This window comes from Drosophila virilis, chromosome 4 (genome assembly GCF_030788295.1).
Source record: "Drosophila virilis strain 15010-1051.87 chromosome 4, Dvir_AGI_RSII-ME, whole genome shotgun sequence".
In the NCBI taxonomy this organism is placed as follows: Eukaryota; Metazoa; Arthropoda; class Insecta; order Diptera; family Drosophilidae; genus Drosophila; species Drosophila virilis.
The window spans coordinates 5120606-5139567 of NC_091546.1; the positions used below are offsets into that span (position 1 = coordinate 5120606).

Consider the following 18962-nt stretch of genomic DNA (forward strand, 5'->3'; position numbering starts at 1 on the left):
CACTTTTGGGATATGGACACGTTTGAAGATCAACTTCTAAAACGAAATATTTCAAATCGATCGGACTTAACACATAGAAGATAGGCTGGGGGAGCTTAAAGGTTCGTAGGATCAATAAACTTTGGAAGAACTTGGGCCTGTTGTCAGGTTGAGTTAGGCCCAAAGAAATTTTGAATAATTGTGAGTGGATACCGTGATACTACATAACATCTGCTTGCATAAAAAATAAAAGTCTCTTTTTGAATAAATTGACATTCATTCAATACGAATTTCGGATTGCAATCAAATCAAAACTTTGAAATAAAATTCTATGATATGTCGGACATGAATTGTTAAGCGTTTTTGGAAAATGTGAAAACTCATTTATTGCGCCGAATTTGATTTAGAAAATACAAATTTCTAGTTTTTTTTATTTTCCGAAAAATGTTTAAACCAAATTTTCTATTTATATTGGCGATTATTTTTCTGATTGGCGTAAGTTGCACTGTGAGATCTCGCCTCGAGCTTCGCCCTGATCCTGACCTGACCCTGCCGCACATTGCAGCTAGATAATGCGCGCTCATCGCCACTAAAAAAAAATACGCCTGCCAGCCCGGAAGATAAGACTGCGGCAGCAGCTGACCTGGACGACGAGTCCGCATACGATGATGAAGAAGAAACTAAGGCAACAGCCGATGATAAGAACAACAGCACAACGGCAACAGCCGATATTAAGAAAGAGACTACGGCTGCGACGACTGTACAAAGTGCAAGGACGACGGCAACAGTTGACGAGACTGTGTCCAAATCTAACACTGCAGATCCGAGCACTTCGACTGTCATGCATTTATTTCCGCACAAAGCTACAGCATCAACTAATACTAAGCTGAGCGAGTCGGATGAAGATTATCAATACAAGGATCTTCCAGAGAAATCGAAGCCAAAAACTGTAATGAAGAATCCTATTTTAAGCGATGAAGGCGAGGAAGCAGCTCCACCAGCTGGAGACGCTGCAGAAGCCGGAGCAGCCGGAGCTGATGGCGCAGCCGCAGCTGGCGCTGAGGGTGCAGCTGGAGCCGCTGCAGGGAATGGGACAGCTGGAGCAGCTGGCGACGGCGGCGGTGGCGGCGGCGCCGCCGGCGGCAAGGACGTGACTCCCAGCGGACCGCCCAAGTTTTTCAGGGATCATATGGGCAACTGGGTGTACAATCTATGGGGCGCTACCCTTGGCAAAGTCGGGCAAGATTCGCGCTATCCCGAAATGCGCACCATAGAGCACTTCAAGATTGACTCGAATGCAGCCAAAAAATACTATCCAGAGTGCGTATAACCACAAAGTGTTCCAAGTAGGTTGGGCTAGGTTTCGAGTATTGAAATAGTTCTTCAATTTGACATACACCAGTCTTCAGTATCTTCGGTCTGCAGAGTCCGATCTTTGTCAAATTCTCAGGTCTTACATATAGCCGAGGAAAGTGCGTGTATACCAAAGCGCAAGGCTCTAGATTTACAAATAAGATTATTTTAAGTTTCTAGGAATCGGCGAAGTATCTAAAAAGAAGTTTAATATATTTCGGGATTTTTATAAATTTCTCGGGAAATGGGCTGGGTACAGTCTAGCGGGGCTCTTATAATATTCGATTTACTCGAGTAAATCGATATTTATCGATATGAAAATGTATCGATATTTGTATACCATAACTAGACATTTAGTCTCGCGACAACAGTAAGCAACCGATAAATTTTCTTTACTCACAACAGTGGAGAACTAGCGACCGTTTGCAAGGACAGTTCCACCATCTACAATGTGCCCCGTGTTAAAAATTGGATTGCACGAAACGTCTATAGTAAAGAGATTAAAGGCCGGCCCATCTGGAACGAGCTGCGGCGTCACATCTACACGAAGGGCAACTCCGAAGAGTGCCACGACAGCGAGAAATTTGGCAAGTGGAGGGACTATCAGGAGTGCGCAATCAGGCGCAACATGCGACTGGAGCACATAATACCCATGTATCCCATGCACCAAATGCGAAACTAGATCATCCGTTGATGGCCATTCACAGTTGTCTTTACTGTTCTTCATCATTTATTTTTTTTTTTTTTCATCGCAATGTTTTTGTTTTTATATTTTGGAAGTTTTTTAATAAAATTTGGTTAAAATTATATATATACCGAAAACTTTGCTTGTTTGAATTGACTTGTGTGTGTGCTCGAAGGGTGAACTAAGGCAAAATAGAGGGCACTGGTTCAAATCCTAGCCGAATAGATCTATGCTTCAGGTCGCACATAAATGACTGTAGTTATAGACTCACTCGTTAGCTTGCAACAGGCGACAATGCACGACGAGCAGATACCCCGTATAAGGTTATCCAAAATAGAGGGCACCGGTTCAAACCCTAGACAAATATATAGATGTTCCAGAATACAGATAGATGGATATCGATTAGACTTGCTCTTAAGATGCACGAGCAGCAGATACCCTGTATTCAGCTATAATACAAAGGGTGAAGGGTAACCGCGTATCAGGTTATCCAAAATAGAGGACACTGGTTCAAATCCTAGGCAAATTCGTGACTGCACATAAATGAATATACATTAGCTGACCTCGAAAGGTTGCAAAGATGCACGACTAACAGATACCGTGTATCCGACTACTTTTAATCTATTAAATAACTCTAGCTCATATTATCCTCGTAATAAAATCCTCAACATTGCAAAATTGTGCTCCCTCAATCCCTTTAATCTCTAAGCTCCTTTTTCTATGTCTATTTTAAACGTTTTCTGCATACGATCTCATCTTCATGAAAACAACAAATTAGACCAATTTACGTTTGAAATTGGATTGATAAGTCCCTGAACTATAATAGGAAATCGTTTGTTTCAGTTTATATAGAATCGAATAATTTGCGTTAGGTTTACTCCAATATGTACAAATTTCTTGTCAGATTTATTTTTGAAATGTTGAGATTAAATTTTGGTTTGTTTATCTTGGCGATTGCCTGCCAAAATGTCGTAAGTGTCGCCTGCAAAGACTTCTCCTCCTCCATTACGAATCTCTGTCGCAGGAATTACAAGCGGCAATTTTGAGAGCAACAAGTCTGAGGCCGGATAATCTATTAACCGCGGCCAAAAATCAGAGCTGGGGCATGCAGCTATTTGCACCGAAGGCGTTTTTACCACCAGGGCTAACCACAAAGTTTGTGCAGCTTTTCGCACAGGGCGTTGGCCATGCGGCAAATACGACGGAAGGGAGCGGCGATGCGGCAAAGAAGTTGGAAGGAGCTGATGACGGAAAAGGCAACGGTGCGGCAGTTGGCAATGCAACAGAGAAGGCGGTAGCTGGCGATGAGGCAGGGAAAACGGCAGAGAAAACGGGAGGCAGCGATCCGGCTGCACAGGCGGCCGGCAGGTCGGGGCCAGGCGGCGGTGCGGCAGATAAACCGGAAGTCGTCCGTGCCCGTAGCGGTGTTGGCTACAAAACAAACAAACACTCGGGCGAGGTGACCGTTTCATTGCCGCGATTCATACAGAACGAAAAAGGCGACTGGGTGTACCACTATTGGGGCGCTACCTATGGCAAAGTGTGGCACGATACGCGTTTCGGCATCAACAAAGCTCGCACCGTGCAGCGTCTGCGGATTGACTCGATGGCGATCCGCAGTTATTATCCCACGTGAGTATTAACCCATTTATGCGCAAATTGCGAACGCTATCTTTGGCAAGCCGAAGATAAGATGGCCTTTTCAAAAAAATGTTTATATTGAAACGTTTTCCTGCGAGATTATCAACTGTTATGCTAACTGGATAAATTGTATATTTTTTTTTCACAAAAGGGGACCGCTCGGTCTTGTGTGTTTGGGCAAGACAACAGTATATAATAGGCCCATAGTGTTAGATTATCTGACCCCGAGAAAGTATTGGCACCAAATAAAACATAGGCCAATCTGGGAAAGCCTCAGAAGGCAGATCACCATTCAAGGCTCTTCCGAGCAGTGCCACAACACAGACAACTATCCAAAGTTCAGAGACTTTCAAGAGTGCCAAATGAGGCGTAACATGCGAATGGAATATTTGATACCGAAGTATCCATTACACCAAAAAATCTGACCACCGATGATTGCCGAGGTGTCCTGCGACGAGTGTCCTGCGACAATACGGATGCCCGGCGAAGCCGAATCCTTGCTGCTGGGCGACAAGAAGTCAGCTGAACAGTTCCGGTCCCACACCCCACCCAGCCAGGCCACAGTCCGAAGGAAACTAATATTATCCGGGACAAACATAACGACTACCTCCAATTACCCTAAGTCCAGGCCAGACCCAGGCCCTCACAGCTTTCGATTCGTGTCCTGGCAGCGATTGTGCGCATTATATAACACATATATTTACCTACATATTGCCGAGGAGGGGCTCGGATAGAAGGAGGAGGAGAGTGAGTGTGTGTGTGGGTGTGGGTGTGGGTGGGGATTGCCAGAGAAATGTATAATTTATGTTGTTTTAAATCAAAGAACGTTATGTCCAGACAAACAAGCAATGCCCTGGAAAAAGGCAGAGAATGTCTGAAACGGGTATAACTGAGCGTAAGATGCTCGACTAGCAAGACACCCTGTGCATACGTACTCAGATGTTTACAAATAATTGTTTGTATTAAGAATAATAAAACGTATAAAACCTTTGAAGACCTAAAACTAACCGCATCTTTACTTACAACTTTTTCTCTTTCTACATATTAATATATATACATATATCAAATTTGAAATTCTGTTCTTTTTAGCATAACAAGAGGATTATTAGAGCTGAGTTCGGGATATTGCATGCGTTTTAACAGGTATATGCCACCCTGTTCTCATCTATTTTGGCACTACAGGGTATACAAACATTTCCCAAGACACATGTATGTGCGCAGATATAACGGAAGAGAGTCTGTATGTGTTTGAGTTTGTGGTTTCCCTAGATTACAAGCACAATTGAATGTGTGTGTGGTGTGTGTGTGGTGTGTGTGTAGTGTGGAGTGTGGTGTGTGTGTGTGTGGCAACGCCCACCACATGCCACGCACATCAGCCAACCATCGACCGCCCCTAACGAGCATCGAGCATGTGTAGAAGTCCTTGCAGCTCCTTAGAGCTGGGCTGCTTCTGCTACTGCTTCTGGTTCTGCTTCTGGTTATGCCTGAGCTGGCCGCTCGGTTCGAGTCGAATGCGAAACGATTTAATTTGTTTCGGAGGTAATGTGGCATATGCTCGCCCTCGGCCTGGGAGTTGCCACACAGATTGAGTGTTAAACATGAACAGAAAGACTCGCAAAGTCAAATGGAAAAATGAGAAAAGCCTTCAGAATTTATAACACAGCCCGATTTGCATATTTATGAATAATGTGTGGATATAAGCAGAATATAAAATGGGGCCCAACTTGACTCTTGTGGCGTGTCTTTCCACTACGAAAACCAGCGAAAAGCCAATGACAGGTGCGCGCACACAAAAGCCCACTTTGGCTTTTCCATTTCTATAACCTTTGCATGACCACACGGACCTGGCTTGCTTGCTTATGTGTGTGTGTGTTTGTGTGTGTGTGAAATTGATACTCCTGTGCACACACACACACACACACACATATACACACAGGCGCACACACACCGAGGCACGTGCGCATAGTCCAGACATTGGTCACGAAAAGCGGAAATGCTGATAAGAAATTTCAATGTTTTGTTTCTCTTATAAACATTTTCTTTTTTTTTATTTCGTTGTCGTGTTTAATGTCTTTTTGTCGTGCTTAGTGTCTTTAGTGCTGTGCGTGTGTGTGTGTGTGTGTGTGTGTCCATATAATCTTTATATACATACACATAAAATACTAAGTTGCTGACCAGCAGCTCCTTAAGCGTGAGACATGTCCTTCCAGTAGAGCTCTGCGAAATACACTCATAATGGGTTATACGCCGGAGAGGGTAGCTAAGGAGGGGGGGGGGCATTGTTATGAGCATTGCATGTGATAGTTGGCAAAGGAGTTCAGGCTACAACCAAAATCCTTAATCTATATGAGATCTTAGGGAATTATGTGTACAAGAAAAAGTAATTCATCGATTCAAATTTTGCTCCTGATATAAAGTAAATAACAAAGATTTTCATAAAAAATTGCAATAATAACAAAGCTTATACAATTTGAAGATATTTTCAATGTGAAACAACTCTTTGACTGATAACAATTCACTGAAAACAAAAATCTAGAAAATTGCCTTAAATAGAAATTAACACATTTCATAATTTAAGAAACTTGTAGCAAAAGTATTTTCCCAAGAAGACCTTTATTTACAATTAAAAATAAATAAACTAAAAAGAAAGGATATCTTGTAAGGTTATTCATGTAAACATTTCCCTCTTACAGAAGAGAGAAGCTTGAAATTGCTGAGTTTGATAAAAATATCAGTGAAAAAAGAATATTTTATAGGAGCCTTCTCATTCAAACTATCTATCCTATGGCAGCAATATTATATAGTGGTCCGATCTGACAAAATGACATAATTATTATAGCCTCTGCAAATTTGTTTATGATACGTAGACACAAGTTATTGGCCAAGTGTTAGGACCATAATTAAAGATATATATAAGACCGCTTATTGTATAAAGATCGGTAAAGTTTTAAGATTTAAATCAATAAATATATAAGCACATTAAATTAGTTTAAAGTGGAATATACAGATAATAATCCGGCTTTGCTCGTGCCCACAACACAAATTTGATCTCATTAAGAACAAAAGAGTTAAAAAATATAATGAATAAATATAAATGAACATCTTTAAAAGCGAGTCAGCAATGGTCACAAATCTTAAGAGATTAAAGAGATCACAACAAAGCAAATCAACAGAGGCAAGTACTGCATAAGAGATCCCTCAACAACTGGCATTCCATTCATATTTAAATGTTTTGAGTCTAAACCAATTTGTGTCAAACTCTTGAGTCTTGAATCCAAGACTTACGATCTTTTTTATGGCGCTGCGTCCAAAACAAATCTTAATGGGCAGCCATAAAATGCACATAAAACGGCGACGCGATTCATAATTCGAATAGTTTCTCAATTTGCCGGCGCGAGTTTGTTAAGGGCTCAAACCAGTGCAGTTCCTGTGCGGCCAGCTGAGCGGTAATCTTCAGACAGCGCAGCCACTTATCAAATTTCACACTCGATTTCCAAATGAAGGCGTCGCGAAGTTTTCCATTTTCTCGAATTGGATGCACCGCAATCGCCGCCACGCATCGAATCTGTGCGACAGTCGCCCAGCTTGGGAATGCCATATATGTATGTATATTAATTTATGTGCCCATAACAATTAGAAAGAAGTCAAGTGGTAGCTGCGATTTCTCTGAGGGGGAATGAGAATATTGGGAAAATATTGGAGAAATTGTAAAAAACAAAATTGTGACTACACTCAGAAAAATAAACTAGCTGCAATCGCCAAATTTAAATGGGGTCCAAGGCGAAAAAGAAGTATAGAAACCAATCATAATTTTTGTCTAAAAAAAAATGAAAATTAACTTAAAAAATAGAATTAAATCTTTAAAATATTTTTTTTAATTGTAATTTTTTTGAGTGTATTTAGACAGTGGGGACACTTGATTGTGAACCTCCTCAAGCGAACACGAGGCTCGAACTCTCAGCCGAGCCGCTGTCACGCTGATGATTATCTCATATAGAAATTCACAGGCCTCTCGAGCGAGTTTTGAGGCAAGCACGTGACTTATGTACACACACACACACACGCACACTCGCTCAGAGTCTAAAGAGACGCCGTAATTCAATTTGCTGTTGTGTACCGCGGGCATGTTTAATTTCATTTGCAGCGTATTTAAGCTAAAACCAAACTCAACCATACCAAAGCGGCCAACACAATGAACCGGGTTGCTTTCGGGTGGTTCAGTTGGTTCGGGTTATTGGGCTGTGGTCACGCAGTAGGGCGTGAGGGAGGGGCGTGAGTGTGCGCGCAAAATGTTCAATTTAAAAATTTATGCAATTATGAGCCGCAAATATTATTATATAAACACAAGCACAAATACGACAAGCAAAAGGGCACGACCTGACCGGGCGCCAAATGAGCAGTGGGCGAGCACGAGGTGACGTGTAAAAAGTAGCGAGTAACGCGTAGCGAGTGGTATGAGAGGACGAACGAGTGTTTCAGGTGACAACATATTGATGGAGAACAAAACATGAGTTAGCTTAAACGATTAGTAAAAGGATAAAGCAGCAAATGATCAACGAGTGGCGAGTGGCAAGTAACGAGTAGCAAATGGCCAACGAGTAACGAGAAACGTGTGTCGAGCAACTAGTGCCGAGCGATGAGAGCGAGTGAAATGTAGCGAGATGTGATCTAGCGGCAACCCATAGACAATAACATGCCTAGAATTATTGCGCGACTGCTTCAAAGATTCCCAAATCGGCACGGCGAAGCATTACAGCGAGTTATGAGTTGCCAGTGGCGAGTAGCGTGATTGAGCGCGTGACCAGCCCAGCAGCGTTTCGGTGGCAACATATTGATAGACAATAATTTGTCTTAATGAAATTTTGGTATTATTTATGAGATTGCCGGAACGTGTAGTAAACGATTTTCCTTTTTTCTTTTCATATTTATTCGTCGGGGGATGTGCTCGTGTGTGTCCTAAGGCTTCAGGGCACGGCGAGAACGTCGTCGCTGGTTAAACAAAAACAAGCTGTTGTTGCCACTGTTGCTTCAGGATTGCATTGTTGTAGAAGGAGCCACCTTCCGCTTGCCCGCCAGGCAATTAGTGTTACTTGCCAGCTACCCCCTTTAGATTTGTGGCCTGTCGTTAGGGTTTGGGATTGGAGAGTTGGGCTCAGCCACATTGGTTGTGTTCAGGTTGCCCGGCAGGTTGTGTCTTTTATGTGCTGTGTGCATAATTTATTGTTTTTCTTATGCCAAAGAAAACTCTGTCTGGAAGCCCCGTGTTTCAATTATCACATTTTCACTACACAATTTTCTCCGGCTACATTTGGAAATGTTCCTGTGTAATTAGATTTGCTTTTTGCTATTTGCTGCTGTTGCCATTCAAACGCCTTCCCATTGGCAACCACAAAGCACAAGTCCGAGCGAGCACTCACAAGCTCTTAATGGGGCTTCCCCGCTGCGTGTGCGTGTTTATATTGAGAGCGTTTGAGCTTCGTCCTTTTGACTGCTGTGTAAAATCTCTATCAAAATCTCAAATCAATTGAACTTAAATTGAATTTTAAATTGGCCACTGCCTGACACATGGCTGCCTCGGGCGTTAGTTGGGCGTGGCTGTGGGTAGTGTCACTTGCATTTGACATTTGTCCTGGATAATCGTAGGCTGTGGCTAGTGTATACAAGACATACATACTCAAGAGCCACTCGCTATACACACATGTTATTGTAATCGAATGTTTTAGAAGAAATATTAAAAGTCTTATATTTCCTTTTCCGGCAAAGGCCGGGCAATAGCCGCTTATAATTATTATGATAATCAACTTAAAAAGTTAAAAAATGTCCACTCACCAATTATCCATTCACCCGCAAGCCGGTTTAATGAACATCAAAATATATACGCCTCATTTTAATTCCTGAGAATCGCAAAGAACGGCTCCCGTTTATTTCGAATCGTTGCTGCAACATTTTAAATGCACATTAATCAATTAGTTAAAGCAATTGTTTATCACATAACAAAACAAACACATTGAAATTATATCAAATGGGCAGCCTCTACTGAATTTTTGAGAATCGCAGAGGAAGGTAGCCTTTAAGATTATATGGCACTTGCAATAATAATAATAATTCACATTACACTTTCATTTAAAGGCTATTGTTAATCACATTACAAAATAAAATTAAATTTCACTGAACTTTTAGCCAATGTGTAGACCCCACATAAATATTTGAGAATCGAGAAGGAAGAAGAATAAGATTTCGTCAGCTTCTCTTTCAAAACTCAACCGATTTTGATAAGGTTTGTCTATTTATAATACCCCTTTTGGAAACATATTTCCTATAGAGGCAGCAGATATGTCGAAGAGGCTGATTGAGAAACTACTTTAAATATCTGTTGTAGGAACTATCGATCAAATAAAAAAATGTTGTTGGAAAAGATAGTCTGTTTTTCTGGGCATCATAAAGAAGCTGTCAACATATGCTGTTTTAGCATCTACAATCTATCTACATTTAACCAATTTTTCATATTTAAGTGTGTATTGAGAACTGCTATGGTATATGATTATATTATAATAGTAAAAACAATAAGCCTGTAATATATAGTTCCCCTTCTTGTGGCATATTAGGTACTCGTATATTTAACAGCCTAATCCTTATTTCTTATCTATAAAACCGTCTGTCAAGCAGATCTTTAGCTGTTCCCTAGAAACCCCTTGTAGCTGTGGGAGGAGGCTGTCGCTTATCAACGGGCTTGACAGCCGCGCAACCTCCTCCCCGCAGGCAACAAAGGCGAAAAGTAAAAGTGGGCACGACTCAGACAAAGAGTGAACCTCGACTTTCTGTCAGGCACGAGCTGTGGGCAGGAGGACAGCAGAGAGCAAAGAGCTAGAAAGCTGCTGCTGATCAACATTATCGGCGCGCTCTTGCTCTTTCGCACACACAGAGCAGCTGCAGCTGAGCCAGCGACAGTGGCAGAGGCTGCGGTAGAGGCAGCGGCAGCGGCAGCGACAGAGTCGAACCTCGCCAAGCCTCAAGTTGAGGCATTGTCGACATAAATGCACAATTTGCGCATAAAAGCATGCACACACATGCACACACACATGCATACACATGCGCGCGCGGGCTCATATTCAATGTACTTCCGGTGGCAGGACCTTTGCCCACAGAGGTCTGAGGGAAGGGGGGACGCAGGGAGAGGACGCCCCGCCAGCGTCTGTTTTGATGTGTTTTCAAGGCCCTCTGACAGTGGCGGTGTTACGGGGATAATACACACACTTAATTGCTCAAAATGATGCGATTGTGGTGCCGATGCATATGCCACACACACACACACAAACACATATATATAAATATATATATAAATATATACATGAGGCATATATGCCCATTCATCTGCTTAGGAACCACCCGAACGACGTGCAACAAATGGAAGCTTCGTGCAGCTTTTTGGCGCGCAACAGAAATAACCGCCCTGATTATGGGTAGACGAGAGTGTAATGTGTATGGGTGTGTATGGGTGTGTGTGTGTGTGTGTGTGTGTGTGCATTTAAGCCACAACAAAAGACACTCAGAGCATATCATTGGCGTTTTATGTAAGCTGCACATAAACCATAATTGCATTTAAAGATTTTTACAAGCGTTTCTGCGTGTAAAACAAATATGAATGCCGAACGACTTGCACTGACTACGGAAATGCTCTACCAAAGGGCATCATATTTAATTAATTAATTGCTTGCTGACACACTCACTGACATGTTCGCTAGCTCGTCATTTGTCGATAGTGATAGAAGAAAGGCCCAACTTTGCTAGACATAACTCTCTCTAAATTGACTTGCCTTAGCAATAAGTTCCTAACGAAGGACGCTCGAAGACAACGCTGCTGACATGTCCTGAAAGACGTCTGCCATGACAAATCTTCAAGAGAGAGAAAGTCATACAATTTTGATTCTTTAATGTTTATTATAAGTAATATTATTTAAATATTTAAACTTCGTAGATATATTTTTACTGGACAGCTCACGTACCTCAGCTTATGAAGTGTAGCTCCCTTGAATGGAATATACCCGGTCGCCCTCAGTTTCCCCCCATCTCCCCCCACTGGCGACCCACAAAAACGCAACCACGTTTCTGCGTTTATGCTCAAGTGTCCTCCAGTCCTCCATGGAAGCACTCCGGGTCCATGAGTGGAGAGGCATTGCCATTGTTTCAATTTTCATATCGGTTTCGGTTTCGGTTGTGGTTGTGTTTGTTGTTTTGATTTTGATTTTGATTTTGATGACCTCGCGCATTTTACAAATTCTATAAATACGAATGCTGCGTCTCATATTTTTATGGCATATATTTTATATAAAGGGCAAGGGCAATGGCCGGGTAAAGAGGGGGCAAGGCTCTTTGCTCGGCAATCCAATTGTCATTCGTGACAGCTGTCGATCAGAAATGGCGGCTGAAAATTCTGTTTATGTATTTGTATTTAACGGTGGTTGGTACTCAATTCATTGACAGCCGCGTCTCAATTCTCAACTCTCAATTGAATTGCGATTTTCATGTAATTGCCGCCCTTTGTTTAGCCGCATGTTTGCCATATTTTGTAAATTATATAGCATTTACATAATCTCGATCTCTTCGACAGAAATGTCATAGAGTAACACGATACGATACGTTATGATATGATATGATGTTTCGTTACTCTGCAGAGCATATAGACATATAATTAACATGCTAATTTATACCAAAAAATTAATCTCCCAAGGCATAAGTCGAATTCAGCTGAAATGTCTGTTTTGTACTGTCAAAACTATTTAAATTAATTTAAAATACAGACGTCGTCCATATTCAAGGTCCTTATTACATAAACAAAAAGCATTTTCCCTTAGTATAAATAAAAAGTTAAGTTAAAGTTAAAGAATAAAAGTTCGACGTTGAAAACATTTTGCACATATATGGAGATCATAGTGGAGCTAATAATTATCTTAATTTAAAAAAAAAAAAGGTATACGAATCAAAGCCTACATTTCTACCGATCGGTTGCTATGGTAGCTATATGACACAGAAGTCGGATCGGCCTTTTCTGACATATGAACTGAACAGAAAGGACGATAGCTGAAAAACTGAGAAACTAAGTAGTTCGCATAGAACAGACAGGCGGACATGCGGACATGTGAGCTTGCGGACATGCGGATATGCGGACATGCGGACATGCAGACATGCGTACATGCAGACATGCAGACATGTAGACATGCGGCCATGCGCATATGCATACATGTCTGTATCAATTCGGCTTTTAATGCAGATCAAGAACGTATATACTTAATAGGGTCGGAGTTGTGTCTACTATTAAAAATAATAATAAATAATTTATTAATAATAATTAAAATGTTTAAATAATATTAAAAATAATTAATTAGTTAATAATCGATATTTGTGATGGATGACATATCTCGCAGCTTAAAAGAGCTGCAGACAAATACAAATATATTTTACTTTTTGAACACCTTTCCCACTCCCCGAATTTCGAAAATAAACTCATGCCTTCGATAGCCTTGAGCTGTGCCCCATATTAAAGAGCCTTGTGCGCCGCTTGACTGCTGCAGTTGCACCTTGCCACCGATCAAGTGACATGCACATTAAACCCAATTGTTGTCTGCCTGATTTCTGATTCAAATATCGCGCCGGGAAGGGGACGAATCAATTTTGGATTATGTCTGTTTGATGTTTGGCAACTGCGTCACACCTTGCCAACAACAACAAGAAGAAGAACCCGCCAAACACCTTTCGGCAAATGTGAACGCCCGCCCGTACACAATGTTCGAGTACATTCACATTATTCACAAAAATTCGAATACAATTTACAAAACTGCTGGCGGAGACATCCGCGCTGAGAAATTGCCCAAACGCAATTGTTTTGCAACTCCTAAAATCACAGAGGTATTACCTGAAAGGGGACGGGGGTGGAAGTGGAAGGGAAGGCGAGACGAGCCGCTTTTGCATTCCCGCAGAAAAACATCTGTCGCGGCGGCTGACGGAAGTCGTATCTGACGGCACGCCCCACACTTCAGGCACGCGGCAATCGCTTGGCAAAAGAAGAGGGCGCCTCTCGCCAAAGGTGGGCATGGCCCTGTCACCTTTTACACTGCAAGCTGCGATTTTGCGACGTTGCGACGTTGCGACAGAAGTTACGGAAATTATTCATAATTTTCCACCACGTGGCATGTGACATGTTGTCGGAAGATGTTATCGCTAACTCACAATAAGGGTTGTCTGTCAACGGAAGCCGGCGGCAGATAATGGAGAGAGAAGGGGCATTGCAGGCAGCAAGAGAATCAATTGCCAGCATTTCGGGGAACTAGCTTGACCGGACTTTATTAGGCGCTAAGGCCCGAGGGCACGAGCTATTTACAAAATATCAATAAGTGTGTGTGTGTATGCAGGACTAACAGATACCCTGCACACAAAGCATTAAGCAAATAGTCTCGCCCTATGCCCGAGCTCAGTTGCCGTATAAAAAGAAAAAAGATAGACGAGTCATGGGCTTCCATGTGCATGTGCATGTACCAAAATCCAGGACTATAGAACTTTAATCTGAAAGGAAGGTGTGGAAGGTATGGAAGTTTATGCTATCTAAGAACTTATATGCTAAATTTTGAATCTCCTGATCTGATAGTTCCCGAGCACTGATTTAGAAACTAAAACTGGGTATCGATATAAATCGATTACAGTTATCAGTGTAATCGAACAGTTTATCGGGAAGAGATAAAAGAAGCCAGGACCTTAATACCGAAGAAGTCTTCAGGATATTCTGGACCTCCAGCTCTTATTATTCCCGAGATGGGCTCAAGAAACCAGAGAAAAGATTCGATATTTTTCTATTGTTATGAATTACATGAGAGTATAAGCCGACAACCCTAAGCCGTTTCTAGCTCTTATAAAACCTGCGATTGACATTTGTTAGGAATGAAGATGGGCATAAAATAAAAGACATAGGAAGTTGCTTCTCTAGCAACTAACAACTTAATCAAGTATAATAGTATCTTTATACTAATATATAGTCGTGTTGTTATCGATATGTAAAATCGATATTTATCGATTTTAGAGAAATAGGGCAGAAGTCGAGTAAAAATAAACCATCACAAACCTTAATTATCCTAGTAGACATTGCTAAACGTACTTGGATAGATCGACTCGACTCATCTCAAAGGGTATTCAAAACAAAAAACAAAACTGTTTATGGGTTTCCTTATGATAATGACGTGATAATTGCTTTTCACTTGGATAGCATCAGAAATCACAGTAGTCAGGCGTCGGTCGTCGGGCGTCGGGCGTTGGGCGTCTGTCCTTGTGTCCGTCGTCATCCGGTTGCGGAATCCTTGCAAGTGACACATTCACATTTTATAGCACAAGTTCAAAGGACTTTCGGGGCACACCTGCTGTGCGCTTTTAATTGCAATGTGACGAAGATGCCAAAACCGAAGCCGAAATATGCCGGCAACCTGACAGGATTAAGAAGCGACCGCCCGGCGCTTGGAAACAAAGTAATTACAGGGCCATGAGAAAACTGAGAAAATAAAAACGTAAAAATAAAATAAAAATAAAATATATATGTATAGAAACATAAATCGAAAATAAAGCGCTTCAATTAGACGCAGGACACAGCAAGTGTCGCACGGTGACAGCTTTCCACCCAGGACGAGCCGGAAGAGAACGCCACAACATTTCAAAAAAAAAAAAAAAAAAAGAAGTCTATGGAAAATGTTGTATTAGCGGCGCAAAGGAAATCGCTTCTAATAGCCAGCGCCACGTGTGTCCTGTGCAGTCGTGTGTCAGAAAAAAGGACGACCGCAGCTCACACCCAGCGACTGGCTCCCAGGACTCAATGGACTCCTCTACTCTATCTGGCCCAATGCCAAACAATACAATTGAAAAATTATCAAAAATTTCGCACTTCTAATCCAACCGATGCGTAAATGCCGCCGACTACCGGACCCCAGCGACATCCGTTGCGGTAATGCCTGAGCGGCCAGAGATACACTTGATCCCGGCGCAGAGCACGCGCCGGCTGCTGTCGAGGGCGATGAGCGTTTGAGAGGGTGACAAGACGGGCAGACATCATCAATATCTGCGCCCGGGGTCTGTCAAATAAGCGTAGCTAATGTGTATTAAGTGCACTTTGCCCAAGGTTCCGGTCAGGGAGGAACACAAACTTCTGGCCGTGCATAAGTTAAGCTAATCACGGTAATAGCCACGGTTCATGCAAATGTTTTATGGACAGTTATAGATGCGATATGAAGTCAAGTGGCAAGGTCAATCAGGGTGACACGGTTTGATTTGTATAAGAAGGCAATACGAAATTAAAGTCGGAGGACGAAATAGCAGAAATATAGAATTTATAAAACAAAAACCAAGATATTAATATTTATAATAATTTTGTAAGCTAATTATTTAATTGAATTGGCTGTTCAATTTGCTGTTACCCAAACTCATCTCAAAAAATATCGATTAATTGCTTTCGTTGACCAACACTGAGATTAGGGTGACCAGACGCTGTTTATTATCGAACGAGCTGTGCAAGCTGTACTCATGTATGTTAGCTGACTCAGTTCTCTTTTAAGACGACGAATGTAGATAAAGAACATGAAGATGAATGTATTGTTATTGAGTTATTATAATAAATTCATCCCCACCTTCATCTACTAGAACTTCAACTATTTATAGAAACATACCTCACAGCTGCTTTTGATGGCATTTTGGCCTTCTTCTAAGGCATCTACATCCATAATAAGCCCGAATCCTGGTCGCTTAGTTGCCTGAATGAGCATAGCTTCGATATTGGCCCTGCTCATCCAGTTCAAGCAAAAATACAGCTTGAAATAACCTAAAATTAAGCGAACGTGCCAACTCACTCGAACTTAGTATGCATCTAGACAAGCTGTTTAGCCTCTTTCTTATTATACGAATCATTTAAAACTAGTTTGTCTTTGCTTATTTGTACCAACTTTTAGCTGCTTTCGCCTTTCTACGCGGCAAACAACACACGCTGTGCCCAGCCTAACCTCACTTTTTTCTTATTTTTTGCACCAGAGCTCATAAAATTAGCTATACAATGCCTTAAGGTATTATTTTACGCAAACAAACTTGGCTTGAATACAATACACAATGCCAAGGGCTGTTATTTACTGAAATTACAAACTGGAATTTGTTTTTTTTTTTTCCTTTTAAAATACGCTTTTAGAACGTTGAATCACCATAACCTCATTTTTAATGATTGGGACTTGAAAAGACTTTGTTTGATTGTTTTGCGCAAATTTTTTTTGTTTTTTTTTGTTTTTTGATTCTATCAAGATAATTTAATATTTGTAATCAATAACAGGCTTACAACTAAGCTACAATTAACCCATAGAGCCCAGATATAACAATAAGTCTCGATCGCGTTGCAGGCAATTAACTAGCCCCAAAAATAAAAGATCATTGCCCGTAAACAGGTTGGGAATTAGGAGAAGTGCATGCCATTGAACTTTTCGCGATTATCCTTGACCATATTATTGTACTTCCATTTCTCGGCGCTGGAGGCCTGACTGCTCCAGGCGCCCGAGCTGGAGCTGGGGCTGGACGTTGTCTTCGGTTGGGATTTGCCCTGTCCGGCATTGTCCTTGCTGCTCGAGAGGCACAGGTCGGTGCGTTCCGTGTAGACCATTTTGCCGCGTTTGCTTAGGCTGATTTCTCGGGGCTTGATGAGTTCAATTGTTTAGCCGTTTTTTAATGCCAAATTTTAATTCCAATTTTCACAGAGCTGCGCGATTTAGATTTGAAATGCTGGCTGGTGTAGCTTCAGGTTCAAAGTTCAACAGTTCACGGCACAGTTTGCAGCAGCGTCAAAACTTTCAGTTCCTTATTGTTGGCCGAGTTGCCCGTGCGAGATCCTTTGCTGCACGACAGACTTTTGTCCAATCTGCAAGTGAACGAACATAATCTGAATGCTGGCTGGCTGGCCTTGCGACGTTAGACAACACTGGACTTACCCTAATTGTTTGAATAGTTTGTTTTTGGTATCCGTTTTGCTAATTTTTGGCATTGACACAAAACTTTTGCAATTTGCACATTGGTATCGAAAATTAAAATATATTATTATTATTTGCAAGGATTGTGAACGATGACTGCCAAGCGCTTGGATCGAATGCAACGTTCGCCTCTGTTCGGAACTTTCTACTGAGCCTCTAACGATGCCTGCAACTGGCTTAAATAAGCGAACTGCTGCCAACTGCTGCGATTGCTACAAAATGGAGAGCACGATGTTCAGCGTTACGGTTCTAAGCAGCTGCAAGGCAACGTGTCGCATGAGCAATAAAGAAAGCCCCCGACAACGGCTCCCCACACCCCCCCCCCCCCCTCCGACCACCCCCAAACCCTACGACACCGACCCTGTGTATCAGACCCAGAGCACAGAGCCCCAGACTCGGACGCAGACAAAAACTCGTTGAGCGACGTCGTCGTCGTCGTCGTCGTCGTCGGCGGCGACAATGCAAATTAGAGTTGCCAACTAACTGGTTTGTCAGAAAACGAAACAGAAAACAAGCGGCAAGCATGCACGACTAGCAGATACCCTATAGCAAGGTCAAGGTTATTACCTAACCTATCACACTCAACTCAATTTGATATTTCTTGTTAATTACAAACATTTTTGCTTAACTAAAGAACAAGCGCAAAAATAAAATATTCGACTAAAATATACCCAGTAGCAGGATCTATAGGATCTATACGCAAGTAACTCAGGTATTTCTTGTACAATCTTTCGAAAATTTCTAAAATGTCACAAATCATGCTTCGATTAAATTCATATATATTTTTTAATATATTATGCCTATATTTCTTTTTTGGATTTTGCTTTTCTTGTAGTCGAAAACAAATGTAATCAAATGCTAAAAAAGGGTATCTATTTGTGCAGCTCAACTTTATCTAAGCCTAATCTTATTAACTACAAACAATTAAGAAATTGAGCAACATGTTGTTTGTCGATTTTGCAGCATTCACACAAACAAGCGGAAAATGAGTGAAACCGAAAGCAACAATTTTATGAACTTATTGTTCGAGAATATACTTTACTTTATTTAAGTATATTCTCGAACTTTATGCCTAGTTAAATTCGAAAATATATTCCACTATCATGATACCCTCTCTGATAGCTTCACTGAATACAGGATATACAATAAAAAAAAAAGAGACCCCTCCACAGTCCCGCCTGTTGACAACTGTCCGAACCTGCCGAGACTCACGTAGTACGAGTTAGTGCGTCAGCTTTTGCCACCGGCCGGCTCTAGGGTTCGTTTCGCGTACA

The 18962-nt window shown here is 41.6% G+C and overlaps 4 protein-coding genes across 5 annotated transcripts; 2 read left to right on the forward strand and 2 right to left on the reverse strand.

Annotated features, from left to right (window-relative positions):
• The first annotated feature begins 327 nt into the window (after positions 1-327).
• Positions 328-2154, forward strand: LOC6629251 (glycine-rich protein 1). Of its 2 annotated transcripts, none has more exons than XM_032438173.2 (3): positions 328-474; positions 545-1325; positions 1738-1877. In XM_032438173.2, the coding sequence occupies exons 1-2, from the start codon at positions 424-426 to the stop codon at positions 1307-1309; spliced, it is 816 nt and encodes a 271-aa protein (XP_032294064.1). In that variant the 5' UTR covers positions 328-423; the 3' UTR covers positions 1310-1325; positions 1738-1877. The 2 variants fall into 2 exon arrangements, with proteins under 2 accessions (XP_032294064.1, XP_002052775.1); XM_002052739.4 differs by having other exon boundaries at positions 329-474; positions 545-1299; positions 1738-2154.
• Positions 2155-2834: 680 nt separating this feature from the next.
• On the forward strand, positions 2835-4661 carry LOC6629250 (uncharacterized). The gene is made up of 3 exons (XM_002052738.4): positions 2835-2988; positions 3042-3649; positions 3810-4661. The coding sequence occupies exons 1-3, from the start codon at positions 2902-2904 to the stop codon at positions 4081-4083; spliced, it is 969 nt and encodes a 322-aa protein (XP_002052774.2). The 5' UTR covers positions 2835-2901; the 3' UTR covers positions 4084-4661.
• A 12205-nt stretch (positions 4662-16866) lies between these two features.
• Positions 16867-17324, reverse strand: LOC138910838 (uncharacterized). The gene has a single exon (XM_070209102.1). The coding sequence runs from the start codon at positions 17322-17324 to the stop codon at positions 17121-17123; it is 204 nt and encodes a 67-aa protein (XP_070065203.1). The 3' UTR covers positions 16867-17120.
• LOC6629249 (uncharacterized) lies at positions 16913-17834 on the reverse strand. Its single transcript, XM_002052737.4, has 2 exons — positions 17650-17834; positions 16913-17579 (listed from the first exon to the last, which is right to left on the reverse strand). Exons 1-2 carry the CDS (start codon positions 17700-17702, stop codon positions 17480-17482), a joined length of 153 nt encoding a protein of 50 aa, XP_002052773.2. The 5' UTR covers positions 17703-17834; the 3' UTR covers positions 16913-17479.
• Between the last annotated feature and the right edge of the window lie 1128 nt (positions 17835-18962).